A 27,771-nucleotide genomic window follows, 5' to 3' on the forward strand; every position below is an offset into this window, starting at 1 on the left:
TTCTACCTGCAACATATTATTTTCTGACCCATTTCGTCTGCGCATGCGTGACGAAGAGCGAGTTAGAGGGCGGGGGCGCCTCCCTGCACCTCAGTACTGCTGGATACTCTACCACTGACTGCAACCATTAGTGATTGGGGGGACCTCTAAGCGGCACGCACGGGCGCGGAGGTTCACTTTCCGGGAATAATGAGACTTCACTGGTGATCAATGGGGAAGTTTAAAATGAAAGTGGCGCTTTTTTGGATTTTCTTTCTGCATTTACCAAGTAAGTGTCTTGTTACTACTGTGTGCAAGTATTGTGGCGTACATGTGCTTTTCAATGCGAGCTCGCTGTTTGTTTCTGAATATGTTGCAAAAAAAAAAACAAAAAAAAATCACAAAATTTACTGCGCTTTTCTGTCATCGTGAGAGTATGCAATAAACAGTAATAAGATACTTATCCACTACAACTCAAATGTAAAAAGTATTCTTTAAAAAACAAAACAATAAAAAACATTATCATTTGTTTTTCATTCGATTTCAGTTTGTTATTGGTATTGTTGCATGGTGATGACTTTAGGAATCCCAAACTGGGGAATCATACTTGGTTTAAACCCTTTATAGGGAACGTGACTATTTTTGGTAATTAAAAAAAATAGTAAACCCCATAAGGACACTGCATATTTTGGGTCAAGTGTGACCTACATGACCCAAAATGCCAAGTTGAAATTGATAAATTCCTAATAAAAACTAAATTAATACTATTAAAATTGATAAAACCAATACACTCAGTTTATGTCCCTCAATACCACTCTAAAAGTTGTTTTTTTTTTTTTCATTGCCATTCAGTGCCATTGACAAGGATAGACGTCCAATTCATTTAAACTGGGAGGACTGCCTGTGAATGTTCACTGCTCCAATGCTTAAACTGGGAAGGCTGGCAGCGATCATTCGTTGCCAGCCTCTCCCAGTCAAATCGAATTGAACGTCTTGCGCCATCATTGGTAGCCAATGAGTTAAAAGAGTGCCCAGTAGAGAAAAGAACAAAGTACTGTACAACCTCATACTGTGTTTTACTATCTATACACTTATTGCAATTTACTGCAATGTAGTTTTTGTGCAGTAGATGTGAAAATTATATTAATATATCACACAGACATCATTAACCCACGTTTAATTGTGATAATATATGATGTGAATGATCCACTCTAATGGCCCAGAATGCTTGATCAGGCTTGTCACCCTGAAGCGCAATCAATCTGTCTCTAATGTGGCTCTCCTCTCCTCCAGGTGTTTTATGTTTTAGTGAGTTGTCATTCATCACTGAGCCCAGTGATGTGACAGTTCTACCAAAGGACCCTGCTCTCTTGGACTGCCAAGCACATGGGCAGCCTCCAGTCACAATCAAGTGGCTGAAAAATGGAGTTGCACTGGCAGAAAGTGAGCACATTCAGCTTTTACCAAATGGCTCTTTGTATATACCAAAGATAAAGCATACCAAAGAGAAGTCAGATGAAGGATTCTACCAGTGCCTCTCCAAGAACAAATTTGGAGCCATACTTAGCCAAAGATCACGCCTTACTATTGCAAGTAAGTATTAGCCTCTTTAAAACTGAACCAAGAACAATATGAGGCCGTTTATGGTGTCACCATGCACACATCGGGATGGCAAGTTCGTGGGTTATTAACCTTGAGATGGAAAGCAGATGTATGCCTCCCTCCTTAAGGAATAGCCCCCAAACTCATGGTTTACATGCCAAACAGTTGGTCAAAAAAAGGTCTGTTTGGGGTTAGAGGGGATTTACATTGTTTGTTACACTGTTTACATGTAACAAACAGATTCAGTGTGAATCTCCGTTTAACTCATTCCATGCAATTTACAGCAATAGACATCAAATCTAGTTTAACTGGGATGGCTGGAATTGAATGGTCATGTGTCAGTGCCATTGACCACGATAATGCCCAATCCATTTGGACTGGGATGGCTGGCAGCGATCAAGTCCAAATGGATTGGACGTCTATCGCCATCAATAGCGGTCAATGAGTTAATATATTAAATAGCATAAAAGCTGTTAGAACAGGGAGAAGGTTGTTGATGTGTTTGCTTAGTTTCAGTGTTGTAAGTGGTAAAATGCTCACATTACTACGTGGTCAATGTAAAAAGAGCTAATTTTTATAGAAACTGTAGTTCGTCAGTCTCCATCAATGACAGCCAACGAGTTAAATACTTTTAGCTTTAGCTTTCGTTTGGTCCATGGCATTGCATTTTCCCCACAGGCTGTGACTGTGCGTAGTCACTGCATGGTCTGCTACCCACAGGGCTCTCTGAAAGGCCTTTTGCCGTTTAAGCTTTGTTTGGAGTACCCCTGATCATCCCAGAAGAAAAGACTAGATTCAGAGTACAATTGTTTGTCCGCATATCAGTGGAAAGGACAGCTGTGTCTATTCAACTGGCCTGATCTACCATGCGTGTTGTTCATTGGTCTGAGGAGTTCATGGAAATATAGCAAACAAACTTTGATTACTACGTCTATATTGTGACTGTGATTTGTTATGATTAAAAAAAAAAAAAAAAAAAGTTTTCATCTTATAATTAATTCTTAAAACCAGACCACATAAACCCCCCCAAAATTCAAGTTTCATCCAGTGTCCAGTCTTTTGTGAAAGTAGGGTCATAGGTTTTGGTTATCTGTGGGCGGGGAGTTGGAGGAAGGGCCCCCTTCACCACTCTCCTTCTGTCCGGGGGTCTTTGGGTTCAGAGGTCAGCAGAGGAGGGCTTTGTGATGTCATAGGGCTGCTGTGACTGGGCTGGCCTGCCGTGAACACAATCCCTTTCACTGGCTCGACCCCTGTGTTCCCCTGTCAGGCAGATGCCTTTTGTTGAATGTGGGATACTTTCTCTTGTGAATGAACATGTCCAATGCTCCACAGTAAGTGATTATAGTGTTCCAAAGTCATCCAGAGAGGGTTTTATGCTAGCAGTCTTCTAGGCAGATAAACACACAGTCCTGATAGGCTGTTAGAATGTGAAAATGCAAAGCACATGCTCACCCACCCGATATAGGTTGACATTTATGATACAAATTATGAACATTACATCCCTGTTTGGAGGCTTGGATTAAATTCAATAGGCGTGAGGTTGAATCTAGCCATGACCTCTTAAGAGAAACCTTTGTGCTGTTTGACCTAGACATTGATTTGCTCTTTTCAGCTGACCATATTTGCAGATCTACTTATTTCTAATAGTTTTGCATGGATTGACAACACATCAGTAATATAAATCTTCATTTTTTGAGATTACAGGCCTAAAATTGCTGGTAAATCATTTGTTTCCATTCACTGTCCACTGTAGATGAGAGGAGGTTTTAAATTACAGGTGTTCCTCTTTAACGTGGTGCTCCTAAAGCTTGGGATTTGAATGTGGATTTTCAATGGGGAGAATGAGGTATTGATTTTCTTTAACATGATATTGACTTGTTTCTTTTGTGTACGGGGGGAGGGAAAGAGGTATCACTGTAATGAGTGAAGGTCATTGGTGATATCTTAAAGAGGACCGTTTACATTAATGCAGATCAGGAGTTTGGTGTTTGTTGGAGATTATGGAATTACCTCACATGGGTCATATTGATCAAGCACATTGCAAATTTTACCCAACCCTTGCAGTTTAAAGCAAGCAAATTTTAGGGAGATCTACTTGCATGGATCAGTTTCTTTCTGTGTGTGTGGAGAGCCATTAAATGAATTTTCTTTTTAAATTTAGGTATTTCCGAATTTCTTTTGCACCCATTGCCTATGGAGGTGACTACGGGTTCCGTGGCTCGCTTCTCTTGTGCGGTCACCGCCAGACCTCCTGCCACCATCACCTGGGAGTTTAACCAAAGTACACTGCCGCTACAAACAGACAGGTACCTTTTATTATTCTTGAACCATTTTAAACCAAAACAAATGTTGAACAGTCTTAGAGCACCTTTTCATTTAACTGTGTGCAGAATCACAGTTTTGCCCAATGGAGTCCTTCAGATTCACAATGTGCAACTAAAGGATGCCGGACAGTATCGATGTGTTGCGACCAACATTGGAAGTCGACAGAAGAGTCGAGAGGCAAAGCTGACAGTCAGTCAAGGTGAAGATATTATGCTACCTGATGAACTTGATAAACAGGGGATGTTGGATGTGGTTTTAAAATGTTTCTTTAATTCAAGGTGTGGCTGCTAAAACCCATCAGAGGCCCAGAATTATAGCCGGACCCCAGAACATGACAGTTTCTCTCCACCAAACTGTGGTGCTTGAGTGCTTAGCCACTGGAAACCCCAGCCCGATTATCTCATGGAGCCGTGCCGATAGTAAACCCATTGATATATATAAAGCCAAAGTGTTGGGGAATGGGAACCTGGTTATTACAAACGTCAATTCCAAACATAGTGGAGTCTACCTCTGCAGAGCCACCACCCCCGGAACTCGCAATTACACCATAGCTTCTGCCAACCTCACCGTCCAAGGTACACTCAATTAAATTACATTGTTGCTTTAGTATGTATTTTATCCTATTTCTTGAAAATCACTGTTTCAGTCCCGCCATCTATTGTTGAGAAGCCTGAGAGCCAGACCCGTCCTAGAGCTGGCACTGCTCGGTTTATGTGCCAAGCTGAAGGAGTCCCCCCACCCCGCGTTAGCTGGCTAAAGAACGGTGAAGATGTTCATCTAAATGGACGAATTAAGATGTACAACAGGTATTAAACACCAGTTTGTTACACAAATACCATTATATTAGCTGAAACGTTTATGCCTTTGATTGATTGTGCGTTTTTTTTCCCGACAGTAAATTGGTGATTACCCAGATTATCCCAGAGGATGATGCCATTTATCAGTGTATAGCAGAGAGCGAACAGGGCTCTGTGCTATCTTTGGCTCGCCTTATTGTTGTTATGTCAGAAGACAGGCCTAGCGCTCCGAGGAACATCCACGCAGAAACCATCTCGAGCTCGGCTATTTTGCTGGCGTGGGAGAGACCGCTGTATAATGCGGACAGAGTCATTGCATACTCCATCCATTACATGAAGGCCGAAGGTGAGACCATGAGCGTAAAAATTTGATTATCATTTTAAATGGAAACTTGGTTTAAATCAGTTGCTGCCACTGATGATGATGGACGTCCAATCTATTTTGAGCGGGAAGGTTGGCAGCAATCAAACACTGCAAACCCTCCTAGTCATAATGGATTGGACGCCTGTCGCCTTCAATGGCAGTGGAGGTGTTAAAAGGTTTCATCCTGGTCTCCCACCCACTTTACGTCAGGTCTGAACAACGAGGAATACCAAGTTGTCATTGGTAACGATACAACTAGTTACATTATCGATGACCTTGAGCCGGCTCGGAATTACAGCTTCTACATCGTGGCCTACATGCCAATGGGAGCCAGTCGTATGTCCGATCAAGTCAGTCAACATACCCTGGAGGATGGTAAGCTTTGAGACTCCCAGCATTCCAAGCAATAAATCACTCTGGCAGTTTACTTAAAGTGGATGTAAATCCTGTGTGTACACAGCACCTTTAGAGTTGGAATAGGGGGGTGGGTGTTTCACAATTACCATTGGTGCAATGTTCTTCTAGTTTTACTCTTCCGAAGTTTGTACATTATTAATAGGAAATTTAAAAAAAAAAAAAAAAAATTAAATTTACAGTAAAATACTGGCAGCCGTGGGAGCCACAAGTGTATACCATTAAAAACAATGTGAAAACCATTTTAAAAAACTACTGTAAGAAGAATGATCTTAGCTGTAGTTTAAGAGCAAACAGCGTGTATATGTGCAACTATTCTGATGGTCGAGATGATGTCACTACTTTCTCTCACTCTCCCTCTCCCAATGGGGTTTGAAACCACACAAGAACTGTGGCAGTCATTCATACTTACTGTTGAGCCAATGTCCGGGTCTAGCTTCAGCCACCATCATACCGGTTTTAATTCTCAAGGAGTAAGATTTTCCTAATCATACTGTATATACTGATAACACTTGTTTTAACCAGTCTTCTGTAGCTCGGTAATTGGCACACTTCACTGCAAAGAGGATAGTCTGGGTTCTAATCTGGGTTGGAAAGACGGAAGAACAAGAAAAGGAAAGCAGTGGTGTTGTCACCACCATCAAGACTATTTCTGTTAATTTTCAGTTAAAAACAAAACAAAGCACAATATTGTATTTATGTGTATTTCATGATTTTCACATTTATATAACGTTAAAATTCTGCAAATCCAGTGGTGAGGTGTGCTATTGGTGTGATCGAGGAGTTCAAAGTGGAGGTGGGACTACATCAGGGATCAGCTCTGAGCCCGTCTTGTTCGCTATGGTAATGGACGGGATGACAGACAAGGTTAGACAGGAATCCCCATGGACTATGATGTTTGCAGATCAGGGAAGAGGTGAGGGAGAAAATAGAGGTGTGGAGGTTTGCACTGGAAAGGAGGGGCATGAAGGTTAGCCGCTCAACAGTCCAGAGCAATGGAGAGTATGGAAATGAAGTGAAGAAGTGTGTGCAGGCAGGCTGGAGCGGGTGGAGAAAAGTGTCAGGTGTGATATATGATAGAAGGGTTTCAGATAAAATGAAAGGAGATGTTTATAAAACTGTGGTGAGACCAGCGATGTTGTTTGGTCTGGAGACAGCGCCGCTGAGCAAAAGACAGGAAGCAAAGCTGGAGGTGGTAGAGATGAAGATGCTGAGGTTCTCTTTGAGAGTGACCAGGATGGATAGGATCAGGAATGAGCATATCAGAGGGACAGCGCATATTAGAGGATTAGGAGATGAAGTCAGAGAGCCCAGGCTGAGATGGTTTGGGCATGTCCAGAGGAGAGAAGGTGAGTATATTGGCAAAGGATGCTAAATTTGTATGTGCCATGTGGAGGTTTAGAGGATAACCAAAGAGGATGTTTAGGGATGTATTTAAAGAGGACATGAAGATAGTGGCTGTGAGAGGAGAGAATGCAGAGAACAGGGTTAGATGGAGAAAACTAGTTTACTGTGGCAACCTCTGAAGAGAAAAGCCGAAAGGAAAAGAAGAAGAAAATTCTGGAAATCTCAGCTGCCAGTGTATTACCGTAAATTTAACAATTCTTTTTTATAGTGAGACTGTTCATGATTACACTATTATGTTTGAACGTTTGTGTATTTTTCAGTGCCTCTACGTACACCAGAGCTGCGTTTGATAAGCCACAACTCAACAGACATCCAGGTGAGCTGGCAGCAGCTTCCCTCAAAAGTGAGCCGTGGTAGGGTGTCTGCGTACAGGCTGTCCTATCGCACGGCTGCAGACAATACAGTCATATCTGTGGAGCTGCCACAGAACAGCACTGAATATCTCCTGGAGGGCCTCCATCCGGACACGATCTACCTTCTCCGAATGGCCGCAGCAACCCGCATGGGCTGGTGCGAACCATCAGCATGGACCTCTCACCGAACACCCAAGACATCCAGTCGCAAAGGTAAACTTTGAAAAACTGTTTCCTCAAAGTTTGAATGTCTTAGAAAATGCCCCTTAATTGATGTCTGACTACCAAAATGAAAATCAAGTAATCCCATGGTTTTTCAGTTGCGGCAAAGAGATATTAGCTTCTTTTGGTGGTCCTTCTTCACTGCCATCTTATGTCTAGAGTTTATTCTTTTAGCATTGTCCTGTAGCTTTTGTGTTGGTTACTCGGGGACCTTTGCCCTCCTCTGTCAGTGATGTAAGAGCGCTCTCAGTCATGGGTCATAAACAGAGGCCCTCAGGCGTCTGTGCGGGGGAAAGAATAGCCTCTTTTCACACCCCGGTGTCTTCTGCCCGGCGTGTTTTTTCCACTGTCACCGATATATGTTTGTTTTGATGATCGACCCAACAGGCGGAAATCATGAAAGTAGTAAATCAACATCTATTTTGAAGCCACTTTATTGTCATGATGATTCAACAGTACTTCAGTTAAATCTAAAATAGTGATACCATCCAGTATCCTGTTGTTCTTATGTATCATTGAAAGCTTTAGAACTTTCTGTGATATTCCATGGGTGAATGTGCATTGATCTCTTTGCCCTTTCAGTGCCCTCAGCTCCTATTCTACAACTTGAGCCACTGAACTGCACCTCAATTGTGGCGCGTTGGCAAATCGCCCCAGAGACAGAGGCAATCCTCGGTTATCGCCTGCGTTACCATGAGGACAGCCAATCAGAACAGCCAGTCATCCAGCTGCAGGCTCTAACCTACACTTACACCATCAGCGGCCTCGGTAAGTGCAGATGACAACGAATGTGATAACATTAGCATACGTCTGTTGTATGCTCAGTGGGCCGTTGGGTGCCCCATTTGCATTTGTGCTCTCGAACCAAATCGATGTGGGCTGACCTCTCTAGTTTGCTTGCAGTATTGAGTGGGATCAGGCTCCCAGGTTAGAGGTCAGGGTCCAGATGTCCCTCCCACCACCGTTTCCCATCAAGTCACTTGCATAATTACCCCTGGCTATTGTACTGCGTTCAGGGCCAGACCTGCCTTACCAGATTCTGGCCACCTCCCCCTTTTAGCCAGACCGCTCACTGACCCTTGGGATTGGTCAGAACTGGACAGGACCAATGACCTCTAGCCATGAGACAGCAGTCTTGGATTAGTCACCCTGCTCCCACTATTTCTCTGTGCTGTCCATTTAAATAACCTCCAATAATCAATATTCAAAACGGCTGAGTCATGATAATTAAACTATCCATCAGCAAGAAAACTATTATAAGTCCCATTTGTGATTTACATGCTAAATTAAAAACAAAAATACTTATTATCCTTTTATAAAGTCTGCACAGGGGAGCTGCTGTATGTACCTTTTTCTTGATTGTTGTTGATTAAAAAAAAAAAAGTTATAATCAATCTCAAGTTCCATAAAATATCAGTCCACAACTCCTGTTTTGAGCAGAGGTAAAGGCTAGGAAGAGTGTGAAAGGGGAAACAAAAGGGGCCCCTCTCCTATCCTAGAGTCCTGTGCCCAAATTCCATCTGTTCTATCTTGGCCTGACCCGGTGACCCAAGTCAAACCCCCCGGTCCCATGGGCCTCGGCTCCCAGCAGCTGAAGGCTGCCTCGTGGCCCAGCCCCCACAACCGACCTGGACACCCGCCTTCCATGGTCAATACCCATAAGCTGACCTTTCACACTGGAGGCATAAAACTAATCTTAACATTCCCTAAAATGCCATGATTTAGGAGCCTAAGCAATGATCGCTATGGAGGTTAAAATGCAAATTGTGTATTTTATGTTAAAGTCTGTGATTTTTTTGGTATCGTAAGGTTTGAATGTTTAGCTGTTTTAGTTGGATTGGAGTACTGTATATGTATTATGTAAACCTCAGTTTGCCTTCTTTAAAATATGTGATGTTTTATTTGTTTGCTTTCCCTTTTGATATCTTTAACTCTTGGTCATAGGCATCTCATTCATTTCAATTGGAAAGGCTGATTGTGATCATTCACTGCCAGCTCTTCCAGTTAACTCCTTCACTGCCAGCTCAGGTACACTATATGCATAGTATTTAGAGGATGAGGTACGGTAGTCAGTAAAAATTATATTTAAAAACAATAGACCTATTAACTCTTTAGCTGTCATTTCATGCGATAGATTGATTGTGAGAGCTGGCAGGGAATGATCACCTCTCTTAGCTGGTGAGTTAAAATGTTGCACTCTCATACCCTAGTCTTTCCTGTCCTCCACATTCAATAGCAGCCAAAGATTTAAAATGAATTTAGTATCCATCGCCGCCAGTGGTGGTGAATGAGTGCAGTGGTGGTGAATGAGTGATAATCTTCTAGAATGAAAATGTGTTGTATGCTTTCCAGATCCTAGGAGAAGATATCGTATCAAGATGCTGGCTTATAGTCAATCTGGAGATGGCTATGAGACAGACCAGTCCATCAGTACTCCAGGATGTGTCTGTAAGTAGAGTTCAGCTTAAAAATTGCACTTGTTTGTACATTAGTCATAATTATATGTCTTATAAAGCTGCAAGGGACCAAATGGCAGCCACCCCTCCGTCTCCTGATCATGTGACAGTCTTGGCCAGCAATTCCTCTGAAGTGTCCTTACGTTGGAACCATCCCACTTTCCCCACTGGGAAGGCCGTCAGCTACACTGTCCGCTACACGATAGCGGGCATGCACAATGCTTCTGCTCTACGCTACCTACAGACGTAAGGTCAAATTCCAAACGCACCTTTGTTTCACAGGAGCGGATTAAAAAAATATCCATTCAAGTTTTGTGTACTAAACTTTATTTAGCGTTTGCTGAAGGTAATAAAGTGCTTTTGAGTAACAATGCTGTTTCTTTTCCACAGAACCAAAGAGAATGTGACTGTGCAAAATTTGGATCCAAACACTCGCTATGAGTTTGTGGTACGTCTTCATGTGGATCAGATGTCGAGCCCTTGGAGCCATGTCGTTTACCATCTCACACAGCCAGCAGGTGCTCAATTTGTCGGCCAAATTGAATGTTCATTGTTGATATTTTTCTTTAACCTCTTAAAGAGCATACAACACGAGAAAAAAATTCTTAAATGGCATTATTATGTGAATTAGAATCATATTTTGAGACGATTCGACTATATACAACAATTTAGCAAAGCGCAGATGACGAGAAATTAGTCTTTTAATCTGCCGGTTAGCCACGCCTACCATTATAGGGCTTTAGCATCCCCAACAGGTGGATGACGTCAGCGGTAGACTGGGCTCATCGGTTTTACTATTCAGCCCATTGAGGGGGAATTATTCAGAACGAGGAAAACGCGACGAAGAGAGCCGCAAAATGTCATTGTTTCAGTCTCTCTACTCCAATATTTTTACAGGATATTCTTTTTATCCAAGTATTTTCCCCAATTGCTAAATAAATGGCATGGTCATGACAAATAACAGTCTTGTGCTGAATGGAATATGAAATAATAAAAATGCATTTATTCAGGACGACATGGCAAAATTACTCCACAATGGTCAAAACTGTCGACTTCACCTTTACTGTCGCACCTCCCGAACGATATTTTATGACACCTAAATCGGACATATGTCATTTCACTTCCCCGGTTTCGGAGAATGTAAACAAACCAGAAGGCGGGACAGCTAGCCGACATGCTAACCCGAACCAAGTGATGTTTAAAAGTCTTCGAAGCAAAAAAAATCAAACATAACTAGCCTGGATTATTTGACATGACGACCCGGTTGTCGATTGTTTTTGTGGATCGGCAAAAAGCCCGGTGGAGAGCAATTTACAGTTCGTTCCCCGGAGGAGGGTGGCTGCAGTTGTTGTGCAGCTAACGTGCTGCTAATGAGCCTGAGGAGAGCTTTTTACATGCCTATCAATGATCAAACGTAAGTAGTCTTTTATTTAAAGGAAGTTTGTAGTGTTTACTTTGTAATCGCTGTATTAATATTTGACATAATACAAAACAAGATGTTAACTCACTTCCTCGTAAGTCCAATGGTCCCCCAGTGAATATCCACGGTGAATGGGAACCTTTTGAAACTCCAAAAAGGCGCATACGCCTCTCCCTCATACAGAATGATTTTTCTGCAGCCGTTTGGCTGGAGTGATGCGAAAAATAAACGTATTAATCCGCAAAATCAGCTGAATCCTTCATCCTCATACACAACAGTACACTGTATAGTGAAGAGGACGTCTTCTACCGTACACGTCACAGCGCCCTCTTCCTCAATGCAAGACCGAAGGCGGAAGTCACTCATTTTCATGGCGCGGGATTAAAAAAAACTAAATAAATATAGCGATCGCTTCCACACACATCCAAGCGGTCCATATCATTCAGGGGCATAAAATACCACGTGTATTATGAAATAAACATGCTTTTTTGTGTCACATGCACTTCAAGACCTGAGCACATGTTTTTCTACATTTGTGGCCAAGGTCCTACATAATCATACAATATATATCCATATAAAATCAACTACTGTGCTTATACTGTATTACCTAAAATGTAATGACAACGAATGTAACCGCCAGGTCTTAAACAGGCGAATCATTGTCATATGTCTTATTAATATAATCGCCATAAAATTATCCATTACGTTTTCTTTCCTCAGCTCCCAGACGACCGCCTACTGGAGTGAGATTAACTCTGATCGAGGACGACACGGCATTAGTGTCCTGGAAGGAACCCACTGAGCCCAATTTGGTGGTGACACACTACACTATACTTTATGCTTCCCAAACATCCTGGATGGCTGGACGCTGGCAAATAATTCAAAGAGAGGGTGAGCAGCAGTGCACCTCACAAAACTTCAACATGTTTCTGCTGCATGAGCCATAGGAATGGTCTGCCTTTTCTACTGTCAACAGGAAGCCATACAATGGCTCTTTTGGAGAAGCTAGAACCAGGGAACGTCTATCTGGTGAAGATCTCAGCCTCCAACCAAGTGGGAGATGGGCCATTCTCAGATGTCGTCGAGCTGGCTATGAACCGTGGGAATGTCCGTCGGAACAAAAATGCCTGGCACTCGGATAGCTTTCAGCACACTGCAGGTGAGGATATAATAGATGACATTGATTTAATCTAACTGACAAATGTATCAATACATTTGCCATTAAAAATATTAACGAATATACTGCTTCTCTTCCTTAATTTTTTGTGGGAATGCTTGGACAAAGACAAAGCATCCCACATGTGAATTTGCTCCGTTTTTTTGGGCGCAATAACTATGGAACATATCGCCTCACACAATTTATACCAGATTCACACGTTCCAAACATTTACATGATGCAAGGCTGAATTGCTTTCATCCCAAAAATTCAGTTACCCTCAAAAGTCATTTTTTGACAAAAAAAAAAGCCCAATTTTTTCATTTGGCACATGCAACCTAATAAGTTGACATTGTTCATTCACTTCTCTTTGTCACAATTTAACACCCACAATTTAGAAATTCTCCCATTCACTCCTATTGACTTTTAACTCAGAACCACAAAAATCTCTTTCATTCAGTCATTTTTTACCCCAAAAAACAAAAACCCGAAATGAACAGGAAGTGACCTAGAATTGCTCCATAATCAACAGGAAGTTCCCTGAAATCCACAGGGTTTATGGACAGCCATGAAACCATTCCTACACAAATTCTACAGAAATCTTTTAATTTAAAAAACAAGCACATGTGACGCTTTTTCATGTATCGTTATTAGTAACAATGATGCATAATAGTGAAAATGTATTACTATATTTAATGATTTTTTATTTTTTTTTCTCAGTCTTTTCTGATGGGCTGTACCACATAGACCAGAGATCCATGACTGGAATCATTGCTGGCGTGAGCATCGCCCTGGCCTGTATTGTAATTTGCGCGTTGATCCTTATCAGTAAAGGAAGACCAAGGTACTCATTGTTTCGTTAAATATTGGTTACTTTTGCGAAAATTAACTTTCAATATATTGTACCTTTATTTTTTTCAAGAAAATCGTCCAGCCACAAAGTGGTTGCTGTGCCGGCTGGTGAAGCGTTGTCTTTGCCTCACGGGTGCCATGTAGCGAACTCTGAGGCCCTCATACCAATGATGAGTACCAACTTCATTGACAACAAAGTGAGCTTAAGAACAAACAAAACATGTAAAGATGACCTCATTCAAAAATCAGTTCCCGAATTCCTAAATATTCTTAGTGCAAAGAGTTGCTCTCAGTGACCAAATTCTAACAACATACTTAAAAACATGGTAATTTCTGAGAATTTCCCAAAAGGTAAGGACTATTTTTAAGAATTATAGCCCTTTTGGAGTGCTCCCATGGTAAGATATGTTAACAACAGGGAAGAGGACATGTGAGTGCATTAGGAGTTCCCTAAGCAGAGGACAAAATAGCAGAGGGAAGCAGAAGGAAGAGATATTCACTATAGACAAAATAAATGTAACTATCGCCAGGAAAATACTATGCAAGTATGCCTTTACACACATATTGAAGGCTAATTTTAAAGTATAGCTTACTATTCAAATAACAGATGGTTTGTTATATGAAATATTACACCGTGGAACACAAAAAACTAGGGCTGTCAAACAATTAAAATTTATAATCGAGTTAATCACAGCTTAAAAATTAATCGTAATTAATCGCAATTCAAACCATCTATTAAATATGCCATATTCTTCTGTAAATTATTGTTGGAATAGAAAAATAAGACACAAAACGGATATACTGTATACATTCAACATACTGTACATAAGTACTGTATTTGTTTATTATAACAATAAATCAACAAGATGGCATTAACATTATTAACATTCTGTTAGAGTGATCCATGGATAGAAAGACTTGTAGTTCTTAAAAGATAAATGTTAGTACAGGTTATAGAAATTTTGTATTAAAACCCCTCCTAATGTTTTCGTTTTAATAAAATTTGTAAAATTTTCAATCAAAAAATAAACTAGTAGCTTGCCACTGTTGATGTCAATAATTACACAATGCTCAAGGTGCTGAAACCCATAAAATCAGTCGCACCCAAACGCCAGCAGAGGGCGACAAAACACAATAAAACACAAGTAACTAGTGGACATGACACTGTGCTGTCATTTTAATCTGTTTGAGTGGGGCATGTGCGTTAAATGAGTCAAATATTTTAACGTGATTAATTTTAAAAAATTAATTACCGCCCGTTAACGCGATAATTTTGACAGCCCTACAAAAAACCTCAGTTTTTCTCTATCATATCAGTTTTTTTAACTATAGGATCACCGTAGTCTCTGGCAGAAAATTGAGGGGGAAAAAAATTGACGTGACAGAAAAGCTGAGATCAGTTTTGGATTCTTCACCCAAATTTTCAGACCTAAAATAAGAGCAACATTTATTCAGTGCGTACAAAATTTAGCAATTTACATTATGTGATAAGGTCGATCGATTTAAAGGTCCATCTTTGATTGCTTACTATCAGCAAGAGTATTTTTTTTTAATCTAGTTTTAGGATCAACCAATTATAACTTTTAAAAGCTATAATAAAAGCTTGGGGGTCAATCACAACTGTTGTCTATCCCAGTCTTTGCTCTGAGCTCTCTAAGAAAGTTCTGGAATCACTCATAAGCTGAAATTCCTAGGAGGGATTTTTTTTTGTTTGTTTTTTTTTTGTTCATTTAGGAACTTTCTTAAAAGCTTCTAAGAATATTTAGGTATATGGGCCCTGAGTTCTAATGTGCTTTCACATGTTTCAGGGTGGATCAAATATGCGAATAAATAGTACTGGACCACTCATGAGCAAAAATCACAGCAACAGGTGGCTGCTCTTCAACAGAGATGCCAGCGCTCCAACTCAGATTGATGTAAGTAGTGCTTAACTAAAAAAAATATTTTGACCCGCACACTGCCATTGACTGCAATTAACATCCAATTCATTTCAACTGTGAGTGGTTGGAAACGAGTGATGTCTGTCAGTCCTCCCAGTCAAAATGGATTGGACGACTATTGCCGTCAATGGCAGCGGGGGAATAAATTTCAAATCTTTATATTTTCTTTAAAGGTTGAAGGAATGGCCTGTTTGTACGAGGCTGGCAAAACTGTTCTTCGGTATGAGGAGAATTTAAGCACTGCTCCTTTTCCTCCGTCGTCACGGGAGATCATTTTTGGACCCTTTCACACTGAGAGCTCTCAAAGCAGTGAGGGCAGCCAAGAGACGGGAGACTCCGGACACTACTCCAATGAGGAGAGCAATGAAGAGATGAGACATGACTCCATCTGCCCGCCGGATGACACGACCACAGCTGAGCCAAAGCCGTCTTTCCGAATGGAAAACGAGAAACACATTTGTTACCATCTCTCGGCGCACGACGATGCCCGGCCCCGCTGCGCCTCGGACGGCAGCTAGCGGCCTCAAAGATCACCCGTCGCAGGATTTACCAGTTCTACCTCGTTTGCTTCCTGGTTTTGAGCCCTTTGGTTTTTTCCTGTGGCACAAGGAAACAGGAAGTCAGCTGCTGTGAAGGAGGAAATGACCATTTTCTTCAGAGCTACCTCAGGATTTTGGATGAATGTTAATGAAAATGTTTCTTTTCTTTTTTTTTTTTTATTTTTAACATTCTACCTGTTGGTCTTTGTGGCATCATTCTGTCCTGAACCAAAGCTCACCCCTAATGAATGTTTTAAAGAATGTGCTGTGATACATTTGCTTGTATTTAATTTGTTTTCCACTGGAGCTGAGGAGGTGTTTGATTGTCTACCTCGATTGTTGTTTCTCCATGACTAAGTCCTTTTAAAAAAAATTTTTTTTTTTTTTTTATTGCTTCTGTTGGAGTTGTGGATTTTATAGTCGGGGTTTGATGAACTTTTGTTTCCTATGACCTGTCTTTTTTCATACCCTTTTGTTGTGTGAAGGGAAAAAAACAAGTGCATTAGATGTCAAACGAGTCGGATTGTATGAGATGGACATTTTCAGTGCACTGAACTCAAAGCTTTACATGGCCTTAATAGTGGATGGGCCATCCAAAGACGGAAACATTTGTACCCAAAGAGTTGGTAAATATAGGCAACCAAAAATATAGTAGATGTACATGAAGAAATCTTTTCCAAAATGCTGTTACGGGCCATGGATGTACATTTTTTTTCTTAATGGTGGTTTGAATGCTTTTCTCGGTGTAAAACTTTTAGTCTGGTGAAAGCTTTAGCGCAAGTCCCCGTGGCTTGTGCTCCGTTTGCCTTCTCGACCCTTGCTAAGTGCAGCGGTGACGCCCATGCTATTATCCAAAGAGTTGTCTGCTTCCTCAAATGGGTGTGGCTTTCCATTAAGTCGGTCCTCAGCAAGATGCGGTCGACACTATTGATCCCGTGTCTTGTCAGTGATAGATGATGGTATTTATTGTTCAGGCGTGCGTCATCTAACACTCACCCCACTAATGTGATGTATGGGGGATTATTATCATTGCCTCTTTGAATTTACTGTACTGGTGTGAGACAGTGAAGGATTCTGACTATCAAAATGGAAGCCCAGTGTGTGTGAAGAGCAACATAATCAATTTCTTAAATCTTTGTAATACAAATGATTTTAACCAAAGAAGCTTTAAGTCTCTAATTTAGTGATTTTCTTTGGGTTCATTTACAAAGTTTGCATTTAAATAGTCTTTAATTTCTATTTGGTTTTCATTGGTACAAGGGCAATTTTCTACGTTCTCAAAACTACTCTGATTTCACCTTAATGAAAATTAGGTCTACTGTACATGTAAAATTTAGATGATTGTTTAAACATATGGTAATTATATGTCTGATTTTCACTGTGGCAATTCCCTAAGTTTATATTGCTTTCATGTTCAGTTTTTCTGTGTTTTTCATTATTATAATTGCTATAATTACAAATATTGACATGAACGCCACAGAAAAATTTGCTGATGACTCAGGTGCCAAATGTAGATCTAGTATGTAGACTTGAATGTTAATTTAAATCATGTTTTCCTCTGATTACCTTACTTTTTAATACCAAAATATGTGTTTTGATCCAAAGAGTGCAACAAAGCAAAAATATTTTATGGGTTGGAATGTTGCAACCATCTTTTTGATACTCTCAAGATAAATGATAATAAAAATTGTACATGGAAAAATATCATATGGTTTCACTGTGTCTGCTTGAGTTACTTGAAAGCAAAGTACAACTTAAATTTATAATTCAAATAGTATAGAGATTGAATGATTGAGGTTTACATAAACAGCACTGCTTTAGTATTAGTACTTTAGTATGTTAGAGGCACAATTGTCTAAAATGGGCCAGTAGATGTCTAGTTTAATCAGTTCATTTGCAAATGTTATCTAAGGCACAGCACTAGACGTCCAATCTATCTTGACAGTGAGGACCTGGCAGCAATCACCCAGTTAAAATGGATTGGACGTCTAGCACTTCAGTATTCAGTGATACTGTAACAACAACGGTCTGTGATTGCCCATAAGCAGAGTGTATTTCTGCTTTCATTTTAATTTTGTTTCTACTAATATTGTTTTTATTAATTTATAATTGTATGTATTCATTAAATAATGTAAATCATTTTAATTATAAAAAAATAACGTAATTCGGACATGGCATTTGTCTTCATGAACCAAAATTTGATGTCTGCATTTGTGGAAGCCAGGACAAAAATAGTCACTTGCCCTGTAAAGAGTTAAAAAGCACACAATATTACAGTAATATTTTTCCACTATCAATATTTTGTTTTAAAATTTGGGCTTTAGTGTATCAACTTAACTTTAAGTGCGTAGACTCATTGACATTTTTTGTATCCTCAACAGTTAAAAAACACTGGCAGCATGTGTTTAATATCTGTACTTATAAATGCGTCCAGCAGAGGGCAGTAAATGTTGAAACCAAGAGTTTAAAGCAGAAGTAGAATGCGGTCTTGTTGTTGTCTCGCGTAGCACGCAGCACTTCAAGTGTAAGAAATGCGCATCGAAAAGTGTTATTTTTGCTCGGGGCCAGTATACCCAGGACACGGAGTAATGTTTGTCCGAAATGACTGCAAGGTAAGAACCGTCTGATATCCGTCACTCGTCAAGTTATTCAGGATTTGCCTTGAAGTTGTAAGCCTGTCAAATGGTAGGCTAACGCTACCGTGTTAATGTAACGTGCTCACGTGGGCTTCGAGAGACGCTTCGTTAACTTGAGTCAAAAACCTGTCGTGTCTGAAGTTTAATTGGCTAAAGCAAAGCCGATACGTTTTTTTTATTGGATGGGTAATGTGCCATTATGTTCTTGGTTCGTTTTATGAAACGACCTGCTGAGGCCTTGGCATTTAAACAAGTACAGGCTTCTGGGGTTTACTTTTCACATGGAGAAACAACGCCTTCTAGCGGTACATTTATGAACAGTAGTGTTTAACCGCAGCATCTTTGCACATGTATCTACCCGGAATTGAAAGTTTTGAAACAAGCAACCACTCAGTTGGATAAGAAAGTGTCTGTTTTTTACCGCGTGTGTACAAAGATAAAATGAGATAAAAGCAACATTTTAAAGGAATAAAAAAATACAGGTAAAATGCAAACATGCAAATTTTGACTTTCCATTGGCTGCAAAATGTCGAAACATATCAAGTCATAAAAATCATGAAACGTCCGTGACTTTTTAACTCATTTACTTACTTTTAATGTTGGTGGTGATGCGGTCGTATATCACAAGCCCCTTTCACAAACGCCAAAACACCGGGAAAATTGCGGGATTTAAACGTGCATTCCGTGTATGTGAACACAATTTCCCTAGTCGACTGACATGGAGATTATGCAGACATTTCACGGGCCGCATCTTAGTATGATGTCCGAGACTTTCACGGGAAGTGGTGTGCGTGAAAGCAGGAGTTAAGTTCCCGGGTCACAGCACGATGGCTGATGACGTAAATATCATGGCGGGCCGATCGTCACTTCCTCTTTCGTTGCAGTAAGATGAAAAGCGGTAAACAAACATTGCAATTGTTAACATAGCAAGCTGGAAATTGCTAAAATAAATTGAAAACGTAAAGAAATTAAATTGCCACAGGATTCTAGAGCTGAGAAAGAGAGTCCATCGTCCATCTTTGGAAATGCGTGGTTTATTTTGTTGCCGATGTTTGGGTCCGCTATTGTGGAAACGACAAGGTTGTACTTCAAAGCAGAAAACATAGGGACCCGTTCAAGGGTTTATTAAATACAAACAAAAACACACGTGATAGCGGAAAAGGAGGAATAACACAATGGGTTCAAGACAGTAGGTTGACGGAGATCAATAATGCTAACCTAAGCGGTAGGCGGACAGCCGATAAGACAACAAAACAAATAGAAACCAGTGGGCTTCTTCCTTCCCCAGGTGGCTTTCGGGCTGACTCCAGCGGTTAGAAGCCACTGTATCAAATACCAGAACAAAGTGGGGGATTTCAAAACAAGTGTGGCAGAGGTGTCGAATGGTGCCCAGCAAGTTAATATTTTGGCACTTTGGGCTTAAATATATTTTTGAAGAGTTTGAATTGGCTGCAGTTACGACATCGGGAGGGTTCCCACAAACGACTCTGCATTAAAAAAACAAAAAAAACAAAAGCGGTTTGACCAACATTGTGACAATTGATGCCGACCAAAAATGACGTAACATCCGGGTTATAAAATTGCGCTAGCAGCCCTTCCCGCACAGAGAGCGCCAGTGGGCAACATGGGAAAAGTCTGTGAAAGTGTCCAACCCGCGTCATTCCCAGGATATCTCTACATGTGTGAAAGAAACGACGCATGAGTAAATCCCGTGTCACCTTACACGGGAATTTCAATTACAAATGCAGGAACAATCATATTGGCTCAAACAAAAACTTAATACCTTATGTTGGTCTTAACAGGGAGCATCTGGATCCAGCCATGTTAAATGAGTTATGTCATATTCACTGTTGCCACTAAAGGGCACAGTATCCACCCAAATCAATAAAACTAAACGCAAAAGCTTTCAAAACAAACCATTATAACTGTCACTCTATTTAAACGAATCCCCGAAGCAGCAAAATTAGATCCAAAGCTTTTTTCTAATCAAATTACTTGACTTAATCAATTAAACGTTGCAGCACTTTTCAAGACAGTACACTAGGTTGCAACCCAGGAAATCGCTTTCAGACATGTTGGCTACTTGTTTAAATACAGGACATTACCCGAGTTCATCATATGTCTGAAACGAGTATTATTGTTTATTGGGGTATTATTGTTTGTCTTCTTACTGATTCTCCCCACTTGTGTAGTCATTCAGATTCTGCAGATCAAAATGCCACAAGAATTTCAAGAAGAAGCGTAACCCCAGAAAGACCAGGTGGACCAAAGCGTTCCGAAAGGCAGCTGGAAAGGAATTGACAGTGGTCAGTTAAACGTATTTAATAATAAACTATGCAATATTTGCTTGGTTCTTAAGTAACGAATGTTGTTTCTTTTCAGGATAACTCGTTGGAATTTGAGAAACGCAGAAATATACCTGTTAAATATAACCGGGAGATGTGGGATAAGACGGGTATGGATCTCATGAGATTGTGCAGCTTTGGTTTGTCTTTTGTTGGCTCAAATTGACAATCCTGTCACTTTGCAGTGGAAGCAATGAAGAAGGTGGAAGAAATCAAACGAAAACGGCAGGCAAGATTCATCATGAACAGGTAGGTACTTCTTTTAGCACCAGTCTTATCTAGGGCTGCAGCTATTGAATATTTTAGTAATCAAGTAATCGACTGAAAAGTCAATCGATTAATCGAATAATCAGATAAAATGTTTTTTTTTTTTTTTTTTAGGTAAAGAATTTTTTTTTTTTTCTCTCGATCTTTATCAGGCAGTCTCATTGAGATTAATATCTATTTTACAAGGGAGGCCTGAGCACAAAGTAACATTCACAAATATCGGACAACAAAATACACTAACGAAGACAGTTACAATAATCAGTAAAAACATCAGACAAAAGAGATTTAAAATCACCAAGATGAATGATTGACTGTAGTTTGAGAGGAGATTGCAATTCGTTCAATTTAAGAGGAGCATAATAGTAAAGCCAGTTCTGCCAACATTGGTGCGTGTGAGTGGAATGTTTAGGGTTAAGTAGTTAGTTGATCGTGTTTTGTGATTACTTGATTCGAATGACAGGAGAGATGTGAGGTAGTTAGGAAGTTTGCATAGTAAAGCCTTATAGATGAATAACATGATGTGGATATTTCTTCTTGACTGCAGTGAAGACCAACGTTTTGATAAAGGGTACAATGATTAGTGCAGTTATAAAGTGCATTATAAATATACATGAAAAAACAAGACATTTCATCTAATATTGAACCTTTTTCAGTCTATCAATGTCTTTATTTTCGATGTACATTGTTGAAAACAGCCAACAATTGCATCTCGGATGTACTCTCGGATCATAGAAGCATTGCCTCGCATCAAAGTCATCCGCCTTATGTGCGCTATTTTCGGCTTGAACTCCTCGAGCTGAGTCCGATGGCTGGCTGGAGCCCTGGTGGCCATTATTCTTGCTTCATCATGCTCTCCAAAAAAGTGACACTTTAAAAATATATATATGTATATATTTCAAATAAAAAATATATTTTCAAAAAAAAACATTTTTTTAAGGGAAAGGCAGTTTTACTTTTGCAAATGATTTTATCTTTGAAAATAGTTTTTTTGATTGAAGCAACTTTTTCTGGGATTGAATGATTTAGACACAAATGTCCTACCCATAAAATGGCCCAAACAAAAAAGGATTGCTTCACTCAAAGGAAACAGTTTAAATGGGTTAGGTAAGTGTTTAAATGCGAATTTCTGAGTCTCAACTATTTTTTCGCATTAAAAAACTTTTTTTCTATGATTGAAATTTTTTTGATTCAAGTGATTTTTCTTTTGAAAACTTTTTTGTTGTTGTTGTTTGAAACAACTTATTTTTGGGTGAGATAATAAAGACACAAATGTCCTAACCAAAATGTGGCCCAAATGCAAAACTACATTACTTCAATATAAAAAGGTGTTTCAATAAAAAAAAATTTTTTAAAAACTTGACTTCATTCAATAGGAAAACAAGTTTTCAAATGCATTTTTTGAGTTTCAAATTTATTTTTGCATTGAAACATTTTTTTTTGGATTGAAGTGCCTTTTTTTTTGTTGAAAATATATATTTTGATTGAAGCGACTTTGTTTTTGATTGAATAATAAAGACACATATCTACCTCCACAGAAACCTAGCTCTCCGCAGGCTAACGTTACGTGAGCGAGTGACAGCGAGCAACATCTTATTAGCGATGAGAAGTCTACTGCTTTAAGATGGCGGCTGTTTACTAACACCGCTCAGTCTGTCATTTCGCATCTAGTTCTACATAGATGTGATATCTATGAGACGCATCAGACGCTACCTGCTACTCCGGTAGCATCATGCAGGCGTGGTTTTTAGCAATGTCGGAGTAGTTTGTAGCGGCTGTCGGCTGTGGTAAGGTTTTTTTTTTTTTTTTTTAATTGCTTCATCCTCTACGCATGTGACGTGAGCGTGTTGTCCCGCGTAAGAAGAAGTCCGGGCAAAACGTGATGCTTAGAGCTGGCAAAATTAAACGATTCCTCGAGGTGAATAAAATTACTCGGACCGGTTTTTAAACTCGAGTTAATCGAGTTGCTCAAGTATTCGTTTCAGCTCTAGTCTTATCCAACTACTATTCATTTTCATCAAATGCGTTAGATGTGGATACTATTGAATTTCGTCCCTCTTATACAGATTAAAGAAGGGCAAAGAGTTGGAGAAGGAAGCGGACATCAAGGAAGTGAAGAAGAACATTCACCTCATCAAAGCACCACACGCAGGTACATTTTCAGGTGTTGAGTTGAAAGCAAGTTTCACTCATAAGAGAATATGGTGCATTTACAGAAATTAAGATACATTTTTTTTTTTTACAGGAAAAGCCAAACAAATGGAAGAAAAAATGGTGCAGAAATTACAAGAAGATGTGGAAATGAGAGACGACGACCTTTAAATATATTGACTGACTTTTCAGGCCACTTACATTACAAATGCTTCATTTTGGACATTGTTGTGCATTGGTTTTTTTTAAGTGCAATTCAATGTCTGTGTCAATGTCTGCATTCATCGACTTGAGACCTCTGTTGGGATGTCTTTTTGCAAAACATAATATTTTAATGTTAAGTATAGAAAAGACAACAAATGACAATAAAGTTCGTTAACCTCCCGCCCAAAAATGGGGCTGCTGCTTTCGTGTCCTGATATGAATGTTATCACATTTTCTACACTAGCATACTCACTTAAAGGCATCCATTTTCTGAAATGAACCTCATTGGGTTCATTCGACAGAGATGGGCTTCTAATATATTTCAATTTCAAAGACTGCCTGTGAATTAGTATTTTTCAGCAATTGATGGGGATAAGACGTCCAATCCATTTAAACTGGAAGAGTTTTGCAGCTATTATTCATAGTCAAAACAGATTGGATGTTTTATCTCCGTCAGTTGCTGCCAACGACTTCAATTTGGCAATTAAATGTCATTTCAGGTTTAACTTTTTTATAGGGCATTCATTTTAAGTATGAAATTTAGAAGTTAAAAACATTTTTTTAGTCGTTGGAGGACAACCACAATGTATTTTAGTCATTTTAATTTTATTTCTTTAAACATATATATATATTTTATTTTTATTTATTTTTTTAATTTAAATAATGATTAATAAAAGCTAATTGAGACCTGGTGTGCACGTAACTGGCCATCATGTTTTGGGTCATGTAGGCCACACTTTTAACACGTGTTTGCTTATAACACTGTCATAGGAGTCATGAATAGCTATGACATTCCATTAACTATACGAAACTAAAGACATTTGAAACAATGTCAATTATACATTAAAAGTGACAAATTTTACAAAATGACATCTGTCATTAGCATTCATTGATGATCTTGACAGGTGACATAATTATGACGTCTGACTGTTTTAAGTAGTCAAATACAGTGTAACCTTTCATGTTTATATTGTGGCCTACATGACCCAAAATGTGATGTCGACGTATGTGGACGCCAGACCTTTATAGGGTTGTTGTTTTTTTTAATTACAAGAAATGGTCACGTGTCCTTCAAAGGGTTAAACAACTGACGTCACCCAAAAACATAAAGGGCGTCGATTCAGGGGGAACTCAGGCGATTGGAGTCTCTGGGATTGATTAAGCAGCCTTGAAATTGCATCTCAGCAGAGCAGACCTCGTAAGCAACTTGTACAGCTTGCAGCCTTTTCATATTTCAACGTTGAAAAAAAACTATGTCCGAGGAAACTGAAGTAACGACAACGTTGGAAGAACAACAGGTAAAATATTTGTTTGTGAAATCTTTAGTACCTACAATTGTAGTAGGTGATTAACAGTAGGCTAGTTAGCCTTTAGCCCTTCTAAGCTAGTTCGAGCAAAAGGATGTTAGTAATTGGCATTTCAGCAAAAGTCAAATTCACTCCTTCCTGACAGTATACTCCTGTCGCTCCAGAGTTTTTTTTTTTTTTTGTGTGTGTGTGGCCTCAATCTATCTGTTTTCCAAATTGTTCTCTGTGTACAAGTAATTTGACTTTGTTTCGATAGGAAATGGATGATACGGTTGCGAGTCCTGAGAAAGCAGAAGAGGCCAAATTAAAAGCCAGGTACGCCGGCCTGGGAGTCAAACCTGGGGGATCGGATTTCCTGAGAAAAAGACTTCAGAAGGGGGTGAGTCTCGTCACGACAGCCACAAATCTTCCCATTTATGCACCATCAGTTGGCACTTGAGAGGATTTCTCCTAAAGCCACCAAATGTTTCTCTATAAACTTTCCTGGAAAGATGACAATACAAAAAAACAGAAGGATATTGGTACCTCATTTGTCAAATTGCTGACCCACGGCTCTTCGAAGGTAGGCGACTAATGCCTTTTTTTCCAAGACAATTATAATTGGAAGACAAAGGATAGATGTGATGGTCATTTGTGCTTTTGAAACCAAGAGAAAACATAATAACGAAAGTCCAGTTATTAGCAATCAATTGCAATGAATTTTGCAGGAAAGTATGTCAGAAGGTTGGGGCAAGTCACTCGATGGCTCTGGACTTCGAAATTGTACTCTGACAGTGATTTCCATTGACATCACGTAATTTGACATTTAATAACCAACAAATATACTGTTAATTATTGTGTTGAATTGAATGGAAAACATTCAACCCCCCCTCCAAGGAGGACATCTCCCATAATGCTTATTAGAGAAACTGCAATGGTTCCTGAACAATTTAGAATGTATAGAATGAGTAGATCAATATAATGTAAAATCAAAGACAATTCAACTGGGCGGGTTTTACATTGTGATTGGGCTCGAGAATGTCTTTCCCATCTGGCAACTTAGGTCGGAATACCGAGGTTATGCTATGCAGAATGCATCCTCCTGCGATCCTTCGCAATGCTTCCTAATCTGTGATCATACTGTCAAATTACACACGGTAATGTCTTCGATATCTATCTTGCATGTTTTTGATATAACACAACAGATTTCGTCCAGAGCGTGGAAATAATTGTTGAAAGATTGGCTGTCTGCACACTCATCATGGGATAACTAATGCACTGTAATATCATTGTGACATTGAAGAACCCAGGATAGTAAACAGAGATCCTTGTCGAATTTTAACCTGAAATAACAAAAAATACAGGGCTTGGACAAAATAATGGAAACGCCTAACATTTTGGCATCATAATCATTGAACATAATTGTAAAAGAATGGCATGAGGAACATTCTAATGAAGTTGAGCAGCTCGTATGGCCGGCACAATCCCCAGACCTCAACATTATTGAGCATTCATTATCAGTTTTAGAGATTCAATTAAGATGTCGATTTCCACTACCGTCGTCTCTTATAGAGTTAGAGGGTATTCTAACTGAAGAATGGCTTAAAATTCCTTTGGAATCTACTCACTAGTTGTATGAATCAATACCTAGGAGAATTGAGGCTGTAATTGCCGCAAAAGGCGGACCTACACCATATTAAATTAGTTTAAAACATTTTTTTAAGGTGTTTCCATTATTTCGTCCAATCCCTGTCGTTTAGAAGTTCGTTTGTGCCTTGATGCAAATCTATGATGCCTAGTGGTTAACGGGGTACTTTAGAGGGGAGAGGGTGGGGGGTGACTTTTCACGTGTATTCAAATGAAGAGAACTTCGCTGAAACTTGACTGGGTAAAAACTGGATCGAAAACGAGGTTCTCCTTTCCAACATGACGCAGACTCCTGCTGAATTCAGAAGAGCTAGTCCCCATATTATCGGTATTTCTAAACCCTGCTGAAATTAACTTTGAAAATGAGGAGTGCTGCGAGCGACCAGGATTATGACATCACTTTTTAAGTGCCTATTATTAACTTTTTGGCTGAGGTTGAACCCTCTCAGTACAAATGGATTGAAGGTCTGTCACTGTGAATGGGAGTGAATTTTACAGGTTGTCTTTTTCTTGTTCACACAGCCAAAGTATTTTGATTCTGGTGACTACAACATGGCTAAAGCCAAAATGAAGAATAAACAGTTGGCGTCATCCCTGTCAGAGAAGGCCGAGATCACCGGCGGACACATTCCAACGCCTCAAGACCTCCCTCAGCGAAAAACTTCCATTGTGACAAGCAAACTGGCGGGCTGACCAGTTTACCCTTTTCACCTTTCTGGGTCCGGCACCAAGTTAAACCCGACTACCTTCTGCTGTGTTTTCACCTCTGCGTGTATTCTTTTCCACCACTTTTGAAAGTTGATTGTTTTAATCAATTTAATGGCGAAGACTTGAAACATGGACTCGACCTCATCATGACCTTTAAACTTGCCTTAATTGAAGCAAACAGTTTTTCTTGAGCAATATCTGCAATCCCAAAGTCTTATTTGTTAATCTTGTCGCTGTTCAGCTTGAATTGTTTAGGATTTTATAGGAGAAAACTCCAACTCTGTGTCTGGGGTGTGCATGTGGAGTCAGAATGTGCCATTTGTTTTGTAAATAAATACTTTTTGCATAATATTCCCTCTGGCTGCTTTGTTAAATGCTAGTCACATGAGGAAAGGGGGGGTATAATTCAAAATATTGCCACACACTAAACTGAATTACTCTCAGCCCATGTATGTGCATAGTATTTTGAGTATGTGTTGTGGTGAAAGAATAAGAAACTTCAAATTAATCGCAGCTTTTGTGACAATGGACATCCAAGCCATTTTGCCTCTTGATGTATAGATACTTTATTGATCCACAAATGGGAAATTCTGGTGTCTTTTAGGGCAGACACCCCAGTCAAAATGGATTGGACAGAATAGCTGTCAATGACCGCCAATGTTTCAATTCTATACTATTCTAAACGTGTCCCTTCATCAGGCACC

General features: G+C 39.7%; 3 protein-coding genes across 3 annotated transcripts; all 3 read left to right on the plus strand.

The window, feature by feature from the left end:
* Nucleotides 1-112: 112 nt before the first annotated feature.
* Nucleotides 113-17,510, plus strand: LOC130916213 (protogenin B-like). The gene is made up of 19 exons (XM_057836733.1): nt 113-268; nt 1,273-1,572; nt 3,743-3,887; nt 3,972-4,105; nt 4,185-4,481; nt 4,553-4,712; nt 4,802-5,049; nt 5,278-5,442; nt 7,149-7,454; nt 8,046-8,231; nt 9,816-9,911; nt 9,979-10,165; nt 10,310-10,437; nt 12,060-12,230; nt 12,316-12,498; nt 13,216-13,339; nt 13,418-13,544; nt 15,156-15,263; nt 15,461-17,510. The coding sequence occupies exons 1-19, from the start codon at nt 211-213 to the stop codon at nt 15,803-15,805; spliced, it is 3,468 nt and encodes a 1,155-aa protein (XP_057692716.1). The 5' UTR covers nt 113-210; the 3' UTR covers nt 15,806-17,510.
* A 771-nt stretch (nt 17,511-18,281) lies between these two features.
* On the plus strand, nt 18,282-23,624 carry rsl24d1 (ribosomal L24 domain containing 1). Its single transcript, XM_057836832.1, has 6 exons — nt 18,282-18,438; nt 20,655-20,768; nt 20,845-20,917; nt 20,993-21,056; nt 23,138-23,223; nt 23,317-23,624. The coding sequence occupies exons 1-6, from the start codon at nt 18,358-18,360 to the stop codon at nt 23,391-23,393; spliced, it is 495 nt and encodes a 164-aa protein (XP_057692815.1). The 5' UTR covers nt 18,282-18,357; the 3' UTR covers nt 23,394-23,624.
* Nucleotides 23,625-24,546: 922 nt separating this feature from the next.
* On the plus strand, nt 24,547-27,418 carry LOC130916053 (cAMP-regulated phosphoprotein 19-like). Its single transcript, XM_057836428.1, has 3 exons — nt 24,547-24,724; nt 24,990-25,112; nt 26,882-27,418. Exons 1-3 carry the CDS (start codon nt 24,680-24,682, stop codon nt 27,050-27,052), a joined length of 339 nt encoding a protein of 112 aa, XP_057692411.1. The 5' UTR covers nt 24,547-24,679; the 3' UTR covers nt 27,053-27,418.
* Nucleotides 27,419-27,771: the final 353 nt, after the last annotated feature.

This window comes from Corythoichthys intestinalis, chromosome 5, assembly GCF_030265065.1.
Source record: "Corythoichthys intestinalis isolate RoL2023-P3 chromosome 5, ASM3026506v1, whole genome shotgun sequence".
NCBI classification, from domain to species: domain Eukaryota; kingdom Metazoa; phylum Chordata; class Actinopteri; order Syngnathiformes; family Syngnathidae; genus Corythoichthys; species Corythoichthys intestinalis.

Bases quoted from the DNA above. Each gene is read 5' to 3' on its own strand.
- LOC130916213 (XM_057836733.1), top strand. From the start codon at position 211: ATGGGGAAGTTTAAAATGAAAGTGGCGCTTTTTTGGATTTTCTTTCTG. The intron at 8,232-9,815 runs GTAAGTGCAGAT...TATGCTTTCCAG, and splicing joins TTACACCATCAGCGGCCTCG to ATCCTAGGAGAAGATATCGT. The intron at 12,499-13,215 runs GTGAGGATATAA...TTTTTTTCTCAG, and splicing joins TAGCTTTCAGCACACTGCAG to TCTTTTCTGATGGGCTGTAC.
- rsl24d1 (XM_057836832.1), top strand. From the start codon at position 18,358: ATGCGCATCGAAAAGTGTTATTTTTGCTCGGGGCCAGTATACCCAGGA. The intron at 20,769-20,844 runs GTCAGTTAAACG...GTTTCTTTTCAG, and splicing joins CTGGAAAGGAATTGACAGTG to GATAACTCGTTGGAATTTGA. The intron at 23,224-23,316 runs GTACATTTTCAG...TTTTTTTTACAG, and splicing joins CATCAAAGCACCACACGCAG to GAAAAGCCAAACAAATGGAA.
- LOC130916053 (XM_057836428.1), top strand. From the start codon at position 24,680: ATGTCCGAGGAAACTGAAGTAACGACAACGTTGGAAGAACAACAG. The intron at 24,725-24,989 runs GTAAAATATTTG...TTGTTTCGATAG, and splicing joins CAACGTTGGAAGAACAACAG to GAAATGGATGATACGGTTGC. The intron at 25,113-26,881 runs GTGAGTCTCGTC...TTGTTCACACAG, and splicing joins GAAAAAGACTTCAGAAGGGG to CCAAAGTATTTTGATTCTGG.